The following is a 12378-nucleotide window of genomic DNA, read 5'->3' on the forward strand; positions in this document are numbered from 1 at the left end:
ACTGACACAATCTAAAAAGATGATGCCTATGGAGTCTGTCAGACTCCAAAACCAAAAGAAACAGAGTTCAAATCAAATAAAAATGCATGTGATGGTGGGAAAAAGGTCTCACTCTCTTCAGGATAGAAATGAAAAGTCCAAAAGTCCAGCAAAAAGCTATGGGTCTCTAAGGTAGAAGGGAATTAGCACATTTCCGAGAATTCTCCATAACACTATGTAATAATGTAATTTTGTATATTTGTATAGTGCTCTTATTGGTTTTCAGCACTTACCCCCTAGGTTACTGTTACTTTTATAAATCAAAATTTGGTGTCCCTATTCTATGCCTCACTTTGTTCACACCCTCATAAACTGGCTGACCACGTGTTCTCATTTGTGTGCTATTGTACAGATACACTTCCAGAGAATACGTCCTGCCCTCCTTTCCACCCCTTCTTACCAGCTTTTCTACCATCAACACTCCCTCCTACCTCATTTCCTGACCTTTGATCTTCTTCCTACTCGCTTTGTTTCAGCAAAGACAATCTGCAATGTTCGAAGTTACTCCACCTGTTTTAGTATTAAATCATTTTTGAAAATTGTAGTTATGCTTTTTTATTTTTTTTGGTCTTTTATCAATCCTTTTTTTTAAACTATGTATTGTACTTAATATTGTCTAAGTAATAACTTGAATACATGTTTGACTGCAGTTGAATGGCTAAAATCAGTCTGACATCAACCAACTCGGCCATGGTGATCTTTATGTAAATGGCAGAGAAGCTCTGACTTGGAGAGATTAAATGGACTGCCCTAGATTATGCCAGTGCGGCGTGTCACATTTTCATAAACACGTTGTAAGCATTGATACATTTCTAATTGCGATTAAATGAGTTCACTTCTATGTGCCAACACATATGGAACGCAGTGCTGCCAATCCGATGTGTTGACGGACATTGGTCAGGTGTCTGAGTGTGAGGACAGCCACTATAATGCACGTCTTTGTTTCATTCAGGATGAGGAGTTGCCAGGGCGGTTTCTCTTTTTGCGATATGTGCTCCAGACCCTGCAGGACGATTTCCAGACCAACCTCGTGAGGCGCACACTGCAAAAGTCCATCACCAAGGCTGTGCTATCTTGCGACTTGCACTTCTCCAATGTCCGGTAAGAAGCAGACGGCTAATGCACGAAGCACCTGTCTGTAGGGACTGCTTGACCTCTTTTCATTCTTCCCTGTGATCTGCAAATGTGCACAGCTTCTTTCATTAATATTGCTTTACTAATTTTAGTTTTAATTATATTTATAGGAGAATGGTTTATACACCTGCCACATAAATGAATTACTTGTCCACAAACAACTGTTAGATTATTCATTTTATTTCAGTGTAACTAATTTAAATAAAAACCTTAAAGGCATTGCAACGCGAACCATTAATTGGTCATAGAACAGCTCTGCGCCTTGTCACTAATTTGCTCTCGCTCACTCTTGCTCTCCGCCTTCTTTGGTCACACTCCCACATGTATTAAAAATGTTAAACCACAACATGAAGCAAAATGAGTTGATGCGTTCCCAATAAGCTTAGCTGAACAACAAACCAGAAACTTGTCCATATTTTCAAGTTCTCAATCTTTGCCAGCTCATCCAAGGGTATTGGAATGGAAGTGAACATCCAAAGTTGGTGGTTTCCAGAAAGATATCCAAGGATGAGAACCTTTCTGTTGAGTTAACTCTTTATTTTTTATTTTTATTGTTTAAGCATTGACCTAGCTCGAGAGCAGCTGAGTGCTGTATAAGAGTGTGGGTAGCAACCATTTCGGCTGCCATAACAGTAGCGCAATACTGTGAGGTGTGTGCATCGGTATGTACATCCATTGGAATTAGTCTTTGGTCGGTATTGTTGAAAGAGCCATGTTTTGAGACGTTTGCAAAATTGGAGGATTGCAGAGGCATTCCGAGCAGACACCGGGATCGAGTTCCAGAGGGTGTGTTTATGACAAGAGGATTGTTTTTGGGGTCCTCTCTTTGCGGACGAGTTGTAATTCAAGCCGGTTGGTTGATTTGCTGCACGAGGAGTGTGTGCGCGCCCACCAGATATGTGAAGCTTAGCCACCAGGTACGCTGGTGTGCTACTCATGATTGCTATGTAGATGATACATGCAGTCTTGAACAGTACCATGGCTTGGAGTGGAAGTGTAGGATGGGGGTAATTTGGTCAACCTTCCATGCTCCCTTACTACGACGTGCTGCAGCATGGTGGACTGATTTTAAGGGAGCCAAGTGTGCAGCTGGGAGCCCTGTCAGGAGAGCATTTCGCACATCGATGTGCGAGACCACAAGCGCCTGCACATGGTCCGGAGGTAATGCGGCAGGGTTGAAGGGTTTGATTTTTTTTTTTCCAAGGGTAGAGATTCTGAGCCAGGCTATTTGGGCCTTCTTGGCTATGTTTTTCTGGAAGGACAGGCTGCTGTCCATGGTGAAGCCTAAGGATTTTGCGGAGTATGAGAGGTGGATCAAATCCTTCTAGGCTCATATCACTGAGCCATTATTGGATAAGTTAGTTTTTAGCGGGCAGACTGATGAGGACAAATTCAGTCTTGGATCGGTTTAGTTTGAAATAAGCGGTCAACATTCGGGACTGGATGATTGCTAGGTAATTGCAGAGACGAATGATGTCCTGCCCGCTATTTACTCATGTACAACTGAGCATCAGCTGCATATTGGTGGATGGCTATATTGGGATCTTTGAGGAGAGTGACCAAAGGCTCTGACTGAATGGGCTGACCTCTCCTCCTCCTCCGCTTGCCTCCTCCTCCAAACGTATCTTACTTTGGGACTTCATCTATCTCGACTCCCCTGATGTGGCCACCGCTCTCTTTGACCTCTGCAACACTCTGGCCCAACCCACTCTGTAAGGCACACCTTAGATGTCCTCCTCTCAACAGACATCCCTCTCTCCCCTCACTACCCTACCCTCCTCGTCTGACCACTCTCTACTCTCTTCCCACCTTGACCTACCCTTTCCCCAGTCTCCTCCCCCTGCACTGCCAGTCTACTTCTCCATCATTCGACCTGTGAAGCATGTGTCGGTCGCTGCTTTTGCCTCCTCTTTCATCCCTCGCCCGCCCCTTTCTTTGGACTCTCCTTCTGACTCTGCCCTATCTAACTTCCATCTCTATTAGGCAAGATTGCATGCAGTACCCTGTGGGAGACTGCACCAGCCTTGTCCTCTTGGCAATAGTTAACCCAACCTTTGGTATAAGCATGTACTACGCAAGTTGGTAGAATGACTGAGCAGCCAGGCTTATCTCAAGAGGGGTCAATGTGAGCTGTAGGGTTATAACATAGAGATTTGCAGTGACATGTATTCAAATAACACTTATACTCAAGGTTTCTTCATTACATCATTATTTATTAATTTAAACAGTCAGTTTGAATAAGCCTTCTTTAGAAGGGAGCAAATATGGAACACTTGAATATTCTTAAAAATACACTTCTGTTTCAGCAAATCAGTAGATAACCTTTGGGGATGGCACAGAATCCCTCCCTTCACCCTGAGGTGACTTCAATTGGTAGGACAGTGGGGACATTGTTAGGACAATGTGGACATTGATATATCACTGGTACATTTAAAGCAATCCTGAGTTTGGTGTCAAAAGGAAAAGGTTAGGGAAGGAAACGATGGTTAACAATGTTCTCAAACGGGTAAGCACTTTTGAACCCCCCACTGCAATGTAGATTAACCCTTTCCCAGCTATGCGAGTAAATAATGTATGACTTTTTGGAGGTACAGGTCAAAACACAAAGTCGTAGGTTAGAGTCTTTCAGAGAGCCAGGACAGCCAATGTCACTTGAGCAAAGACTAGGGGAGCTGAGGCACTTCTTTGAAGGTAAGTAAAGTCTTTGTTATAGAGAGTTTTGTAGAAAAAGAAATCACTGTTGGGCCACAAGCTGGGAGGCTTGTGATGAGCAAAGCTGCAAGCAACTCTGCAAAAGGCAGCCAGGGCAAGTCTCAACTGAGAGCTAGCAATGCTACACAACATAAGTACCCCTTAGTTCACAGTACCTTAGGTGTGAAGAAATGCTTCCAGCTGGCTTCTGTTCCTGTTGTAGGTCCTGCAGATCCTATTGTTCCTGGGCCTCAGTCGTGGGGACAAGAGGGAGGACGTCTGGGGACTCCTGCACTATGATTCGAAGGTCGGCGGAAGCAATGGGCAAACTTCAGGTCAGCAGCACTTCGCAGTTTCAGCTTCTCACCAATAGCACCACCGTGGTTCTTGGACAACTTGCAGACATTCCTTGCTTCTGAGGTTCAGCACTCTGTTAAGGTGGCTCAGGCTTGGACAGCCTTGCTTCAAGGGAGTCCAGAAGATCTTCCTGGAGCTATGGCCTGACTTACAAATGATGCACTTGATTCTGATGCTCCTGCACCCTGGCACTCTGGTCCAACAGCAGCAATGGAAGTACAGCCAGCAGAGATGGTTTCCAGTCGAGTTCATCTTGGGGTTGATTGATCCCACCAACCTAAGGGGGGGGGGGTCGTCCGTTGCAGGGCTTCTCTAGTCTAAGCAAATTCGGAGCTTCTGCACTGCAGCTGGGCTTCACCGGGCAAACCAATGGTCCAGGAGTGGCAGCAGTGGACGACTCTGCCTTCCCTGCAAAAGACCTCGCCTTTTATGCAAGTCTCTCCCATTCATTTGCAGCCTAGCTGTCAATCACACTGCAGGGTGCATTCTTGTAACCAAGGAGACTAAGCACAGGGAGTTTCGGGCACCTCCCTTGCTTCCTGCCCTGCCAGACACGCTGGAGCCAGAGGTGGGATTCACCACTGAATCCCGCCAAAGACAAAATTAACAAAGGGACCAAACCTGGTTTGGCGTACAGAGTAAACCTCAAGAAGGACCTTTGCTACAAGAAATGGTGAAAAAAGACCAGGGCCATTTTGACAAAATGGGCACCCATCGGTGCTATACTACAGCTGCAAAAAGTAAGTCCAAGTCCAGCAAAAGAGCTAGGGGGCTCTATGGTGTAAGGGAATTAGTACATTTCTGAGAATTCTCCCTAACACTCTCACTATCATTAACACCCTGGACATCCTTGCCCCTGTTATCAGGGTCCACTTGAAGCCTGCCACTAAATGCAACTCTTGGTATGACTGACTTAGTCGCTTTGAAACGAAAGTGCAAAGCAGCAGTGGCAGACAGCAGTGGCAGACATCTAGCTCATCTCCTGACAAACTGGCCTGCCGACTATTCCATAGGCAATACGTCTTTCCATCTTCTCCAAGAAAGAGCATGTCCACGCTCGCTTCTCTGGAGCCACCAATAACACGGCTGAATTCTTTAAAATTTGCAAGGAACTCGCCAAATCCTACCGCAATCTCCTCTTCCCTCCCAGGCCTTCTGCTCAGCACTGGCCTCCCACTTTTCCTCAAACTATTGACATTCTGTCCTCTCTGTAATCAGCCCCCTCCCCTCCACCTCCCACCCTCTCTCCTCTTTTGGCCCCCCTGATCCCATCATACTTTCCTCCCTCTCTCCCGTTGCACCTGATGAGATCTCTAGAGTGGTCTGTTAGGGAGAATTCTCTGTTTAGGCTGAATTTCCTAACCTAGTGAGTCCCCAGCAGCTTTGCTGGATTTCTGGAGTTTTTTTTGTTTTCTCCTGACAAGAGTGAGACTCTCTTCCTCACACTCTTGGACATGATTTGAGGGGTTCCTTTGACTGTTAATGTGTTTTATGGGCTATGGGGTCTTTTACTCCATAGGGTCTAATGTGTTTTTACTATGTGTGTTACACAGCACCCTCAGTGCAGTGACACAGGGGTGTCATAGTGACACCCCACCATAGACTCCATAACCTGGGACTGACTTCTGTCTCCCAGGGCATGTGAAGTCACCATTGGCTTTACTAGTCCCAAATTACGAACAGAAACCAGTACAAACCGTCATATTGTGGATGTACTGGTCGGGGCAATTCGATTGCCCCGGGGTCTGTTATTCGAGGGGGCACGTCTCCGTCCCCCTGATCGAGTTTTGGCTGGTGGCAGTGGATACTACTTTTTATATTCGACCGCGAATATATCTCTATGGGATTTTCCCATTGTTTGAGGCTACCAACTTTAATTATTTAATTCCTATAGCCTCGAACATACCGCCGGGTTATTTATTTAATATTAATTCACCGGTTGGTATTTTTTGCCAGGACTCGATTCTAAAATGGCATTTGTGTTCTCATCTGTGATTCCAACCCAAGTCGAGCCCTTTCTTCCACTTTTTGGCGGGCTTCTCCACAGAAGCCTCCAAAAGTGGTGCCACTCTGTCTGGGTACCAAAGGGGGTGTGGGAGGGGGTTTAGGCACCCTGGACTGAGTTGCCTTGGCAACTCAAGTCGCACTCTTGTGTGATTGGCCCACCACTTAGCATGTTTGACAGCTAGGCTGAATGAATGGGGGTTTCTTGCATAAAAGCAGGGCTTTTGGGACTGGAACTTCAGAAGTCGCCACAGGACCTGAGAATCTGAAGAGGGAGAAGCTGAGCCGACCTGCAACGACGATACCACCGGTGGAGCCCTGCTGAACCGTCTCACCACTTCCCGACGACAGAGGAGATCTTCTTGGCGGAGAGTCTCTTCCCCTTGAGCTGGTGTGGACAACCAGTTCGCTTTCCTTTTCGCCTACCAGGACGTCTAGTGGTCGAATTGCCCGTGCCAAGCACCCCGGCAACCGGATAGCGACTTACCACTGAACCGCGAAAGAAAGGACCGCTCCTTTGAATCGAGAAACTCTGCGGCTGGTTTCTTCCCTGGCAGCACAACAACCTCCTGCTTTCCTCCCCGATGAGATCTTCTCTTCTGTCGGGCGAAGCACCGACTCGCAACCGCTGTCAGGAACAACTGCCCCCGCTGGAGTGTTCTCACCATTTCAAGGTACTGTGTCCGCCTGGCCTCCCTTTCTATAGATTGCTACAAGGTGACAGTAAATCTTTAACCACCTAGACTGGGCTGGCCTCTTGACCATCTAACTGGTCCCTTTCTTTTGGTGCAACTTCTTTCTGAACCTTTTCGAGACTTTTTTTTCAGCCGTGTGACCTTGGACACATTTCGTTCCGATCCTCTTAAAGTGGACCCAGCTTTCTTAACTCTAACTTCACGGTTTGATTCTGCCTTCCTCTCTTGCTGTTTCTTTTGAAAGTGTTGGGATCGGTTTCAATTTATGCTCTGCCTTTCTCCCCCTTTTAAACCGAATCATTAGAGTGCCATCTGCGTTAAGCGCTCACCGCTGTCTGAAAATAAGTGGTGCTTTACTTAAGACTAGTCTAAGATTCTTTTGAAGGAGCGTATATACTTTAGTGACTGTGTTTTTGAACTTGCTTGATATTAGTGCCAGTGTGTTTTCATAGATGTGTTTTTAAATAAATAACTATATATCTTTTACACCAAAGCTCTGGTCAGTGTTTGCTTTTTCTACTGTGTTTACCTGCCCTATTGTGTATGCTCTGTATACTGCCTAACTCTTCTTGAGAGAAGTCTGACTGCTCAGCCACAGCTACCAGGTAAATCTGGGTGGTGCAGACTGCTACCAATTGGGTTTACTGCTAACTCCTGTAGTCCTAAACTTTTTGCAGTGGTCCCTAAGGGAACTGCACAGGTTTCTGCCTCACATGGTCCCCTCTATGAAAGTCTCCTCTAAACAGGTGCTACCCTTCTCCTTCAGAACCATCAAGGACAATATTGACACTCTTGCCCCTGCCTTGGTGGACCTCGAAAAACACTCTACCGTCACAGGTTCTTACCCTCAAGCACTCTTGTGCACCCTTTCCTGATGACCCCTCTTGCCCGGCTGACTATCGACCTAACTCTATCACTCCTTTCATGGGAAAACCTATGGAGAAGCTGGTCATCCCCCAACTCACCCTCTACACTGAATTGGCTGGCTGCCTCTGACCACCAGTTTGGTTTCAGGGCAGCCAGAGGCACTGAAACTGCTCTCCTGAATACCTGAGAAGACCTGTTCTCTAATCTGGACTCTAACACTCCTTCTGTTCTGATGCGTCTCAATCTTTCTTCTACTTTTGACACGGTCAACCACTCCATCCTCAGTCTGTGATACCCTAGACATCACAGACAGGGCAGTGGCATGGCTTCCCTCTCTCCTCTCTAATAGACCCTCCCCACCCCCGAGTGCAAATGGGTAATTTTCTCTCCTCCACCTCACTTTACCTGAGGCATCCCACTGGGCTCTACCCTTTCTCCTTGGCTCTTCAACATCTACCTGGCCCCTCTGGCCCACCATATCTCCACCTACCCCCCTCAGATTCAGTGTTCAGCAGACGACACAGCTGTTTCCAGCTGCTTTCCCCTACCTTCTCCTCTTCCTCCTCCTATTCCTCCCTCATACCCGACTGCCTGACTGCTATTCAGGCATTGTGCTCTTCAAACTGTCCCTCCCTCAATGCCAGCAACACAGAGATCCTCCTCATTGGGATGTCTGCTCCTAGTCTCGCCCCTCCCCAATCTCTGGCCAGATTCCTTGGGTCCCCTCCACTCACCCACTTGTAAGGCAACAAACTTTGGGATCATCTTTGACTCCCCTCTCTCCTTCTCTCCACACATCACAGACCTTGCCAAGAAGTGCAATTTTCAGCTCCATCTCCCCAGCGGCAGTCTACCTTTCCTCACCCAGAAGCTCAATGTCTTCAGAGCCCTGGTTCTCTGCAGGCTGGACTACTGCAATAGCCTCTTCCTCAACCTCCCTCTTTCCTCCCTTCACCCCCTCTAACTAATCCAGAATAGGACTACAAGACTTATCCTTGGCCTCAGGCCTGGGGACTGCATCCCTCCAGCCCTAAAATCTCTCCACTGGCTCCTGGTGACTCCATGGATCAAATTCAAGATCCTCTGCATCATCCACAAAGCTGGCTGGGGCCTGGCACCTCTCTACATCCAGCTTTATCTCCCGAAATCCCTCCCAACCAGAGCCTTTCGGTCTTCTGGCACCAACTCTCTGCAGGTCAAACGTTTATCCAAGCAGAGAGTGGGAGGTAGATCCCTCTCCTCGGCTGGTGCCTCCCTCTGAAAGAGCCCCCCCACCCGTCAGACTTGAATCTGATCTTCTTAAGTACCAGAAACCGCTTAAGACCTTCCTTTTTTCCTCTTCCTTCCCTGTCCCCCTCCCTTGCTAAACTCTCCATCTGCTGCTGGACTGAAGCCTGTTCCCTTCAGTCACATAAGGGCCAGACTAACCCCTCCTCCCCCCCCACAAGCCTCCCGCCCAGCATCCTCTGCTAGCACTTACCCTTGGGCTACCATTCCCAGACTATCCCAACTTGGACCACCTGTCCACTGCACTCCTCTTCCCCTCTCCCCCTCTTTCCCCTGGCACTTGCCACCTCGTCCTAACCTGAACTTACCCGCCCCCACCCATGGGGGCACCCCACTAATGCACTTCTCCCTCTACCCCCTACACTTGCCACCTAGTTCATGCATTTGAATGGTAGGATTGTCACAAGAACAATATAACAGTTTGTGTTGTTGTATTCTTATGATTGGCCATGTCCCCCTATCCCCTTTTTGTCTTATGGCGCCTGGAAACACCTGTGTATAGGGACCATACAAATGTCCAATAAATAAAATGGGTCCACTATCGGTGTGGGAACGGATGTAGCTGATACAACCAAGACTTCTATAGGAGTAATCCATTTTGCAGTTAAAATCCTGCTTAAACTCTGCAGGGTCATTCTGGAGGAGGATCGGAAACAAGGCAAGGCTAGTGCATCTATTGACCAGAGGCTTCAAGGAATGGGGGCAAAGAGCTTGGCACAGTAGAACTGGTGCCTGCTGAGACCGGTGCCCCCACCAACATGCATGATAGCCAGTCTGAATCTAATGTCCCGCACGATTGCCAGGAGGGTGAAGCGTGTAATGGAGACCTTTCCATCTTCATGGCATGGAAGGAGAGGCACCTGGCGAAACGTGCAAAGAAACGGGGGGGGGGGCTATGGTTCCTAGTAAAAGCCCTGAAGCGTCTGGTCTTCCAGCAATTGAGCCACTCAACAACTATTGCTGACTAGCCAACAGCACCTAAGAAATTACCATGCGACGGAAGCATTTACACTGGTCCGCTGGTACCTTAACTAGTTGGCTGGTTGGCGATGGTGCTGCTGTGAGTGTCCATTTGCATAGCAGAATTGCTGAATAATTCCAGGAGGCCCAAGGCATTCCCTGTGGTGGGAAAGTCTGTTTCCAGCTCATTTACCGGTAAGGTTGTGAATGAGCGATGTTGAATGAGGGGGCTTTTAGCCTGACCTTTTGTGAGCCGTAGTTGAGTGGGTGACTGATAATGGGATGACGGCGTGTTCAGACCAGTCAGGTGGGATAGGGTCTGCAAAGGTGATGCAAGAGGATGATGTGAAGACTAAGTTTAGGGTGTTGCCTTTGTTGTACATTGGGAAGAGCACAATTTGCTTGAGGTCCTTGGAAGCGGTCCGTGTGAAAAGCGTGCTTTTAGTGTGCTTGGCAGCCTGTGACTTGGGGACGTTAAAATCACCAAGAAAGACATTACTAGAATGTGCTAATTTGGCAGATGTGAGTATTCTTTTTATTTTATTCAGCACACAGCAGCCCGTGGGCATCCTGGCGCTGTTACAGATATCCTATACATGTTGCATCTGGAAGGCGTATGCATAGTTAAAATTGATGTTGGAACATTTCAAGCTTGCCTTATCCGAACAGCCACGTTTTGAAGGCTTTGCGGAATGCCCAATAGGAAGGTTCTGCTCTGAAAGTGGGATTGCAACAAATTCCATTGTTTTCCTGCAAAGTAAGGGAAGCTTACCCCTCCCGCTTTGGCACGTCTGACTTTGGGAAGTAGTCTATGGGCATACAGTGTTATGGTAGGTCTGGATGAGTATGCTCCGACTATTTTCTGGGAGAGATAAGGAGGGGCTGAAATGGTGAGGCACTTATGAGTGATGGCCAATGTTTTGAAAATGACTCGCTCCCTGATGGGCAGCCAGTGGACTTCCCTTCTTGCTGGTGTGATGTGTTCTCTCTTTGGGATGCTGAGGGCTGCTCGGAGCCAGTGGAGTTGCTAGGTCTGGAAAAGACCTGGGGCTAAGCTGATGTCAGAACTCTTGGGACTGGGGGCTAGCTAGTCTTTTGGTTGTAGCTCCTGATATTATTTCCGGGGCTACAACCAAAAGATTAGGGGCTATAGCCCCCTTAACCCCCTTAGGACCCCTAGCAACGCCCCTGCTCGGAGTGTATTATTTTGGATGACTTATACTTTTTGTAGATTTTTGGATGATGTGCCAGCAAAAAGGACATCGCAATAGTTCAGCCTAGAGCCTATGACGGCTCTGTGATGGTGAGGCAGCTGACAGTGGACAAAAACTGTTTGGCTGTGTGGAGGGGAGCCAGGATGTCAGAGCAGTCCTTGATGATCGTGCCAGGACAGGCATCGCCTCTGCATTTCGAGGAGTTGAGGTTTTTTAAAATGGAGACCACTTCAAATTCCAAAACGTCCTTGAAGGAGAACAGAGGGGTGTCTGGGGTGGATGGGATTGAGGTGGCGGCTGAGGCTCTGTGATGGGGTGTGTCCAGACTAATATTATTGGTGCAGATTTTTTTGTTAAGCAGGTCTATTATGAAACAAGGCTTCGTCTTTAGTGAGGGCTTTTGGGGCAGAGGCTGGTGTCTCAAATTCTCCGAAGATTGTGCCCTAGCACCTTGAAGTGTCTTTTGTGGTAAATGAAATTACAATAATTGATCTTAGACCAAGTACTCGACAGACTCCAAGAATATGGCAAAGTATTACTTTATTATCAATTGAATAAAGCAGGGTGTCATGGTCATCGGGCCAAGGATGCAAACATTGAAGGGCCACATACACAGGGGGTCCGGAATAAAAGTAAGCAAGAACATTTTATTTGGGACAAGAATGCTTTTATTTGTGACATAACACCTAATTTCAGGTGCACGGTGCATTTAACATGGAAGTTCCATCACTAAAGCAGCCCCACGTGTACTTTTGGGTGTGGCTGCTGATGCTACTGGGTTGCCTTGCACGTGCTGACTCTTTAAGAGTGGCAGGCAAGCCAGGCCTAGTGGGCATGCCCACGATCGCAGCTATATAAGCTGCTCTGATCCCCGAGGGAGAGGCTTCGCATTATTCGGCACTTCCATTCACCGCCGCCTGGGATTAAACTTACCTTTGGAAATACTGCTTCCTGCTTTCATACTTACCACCTTGGGAACTTGCTCTCACTTGTGCGTGTTTTCGTTGATCCTCACATTCTACTTCAAATCTTCCGGAACGCTGCACAACGCGCTTAGTCAGCGACAGCAGCACCTGCAAGTAAAACAAAAGGCAAGGTTAGACACTTAAAATACATTCAGTTTAAGGTTG

At 47.5% G+C, this 12378-nt stretch overlaps 1 protein-coding gene across 3 annotated transcripts in view; it reads left to right on the forward strand.

Moving 5' to 3' along the window:
* SIMC1 (SUMO interacting motifs containing 1) overlaps positions 1-12378 on the forward strand; it is a 614032-nt gene that overhangs the window by 209846 nt on the left and 391808 nt on the right. For all 3 annotated transcript variants that reach the window (XM_069651451.1, XM_069651448.1, XM_069651450.1), the window contains exon 5: positions 992-1140. In XM_069651451.1, coding sequence (XP_069507552.1) covers positions 992-1140 — 149 coding nt within the window. The remainder of the gene's footprint in view (positions 1-991; positions 1141-12378) is intronic.

The sequence above is a fragment of the Ambystoma mexicanum genome, chromosome 3p, assembly GCF_040938575.1.
Source record: "Ambystoma mexicanum isolate Mex_15411 chromosome 3p, UKY_AmexF1_1, whole genome shotgun sequence".
NCBI lineage: Eukaryota > Metazoa > Chordata > Amphibia > Caudata > Ambystomatidae > Ambystoma > Ambystoma mexicanum.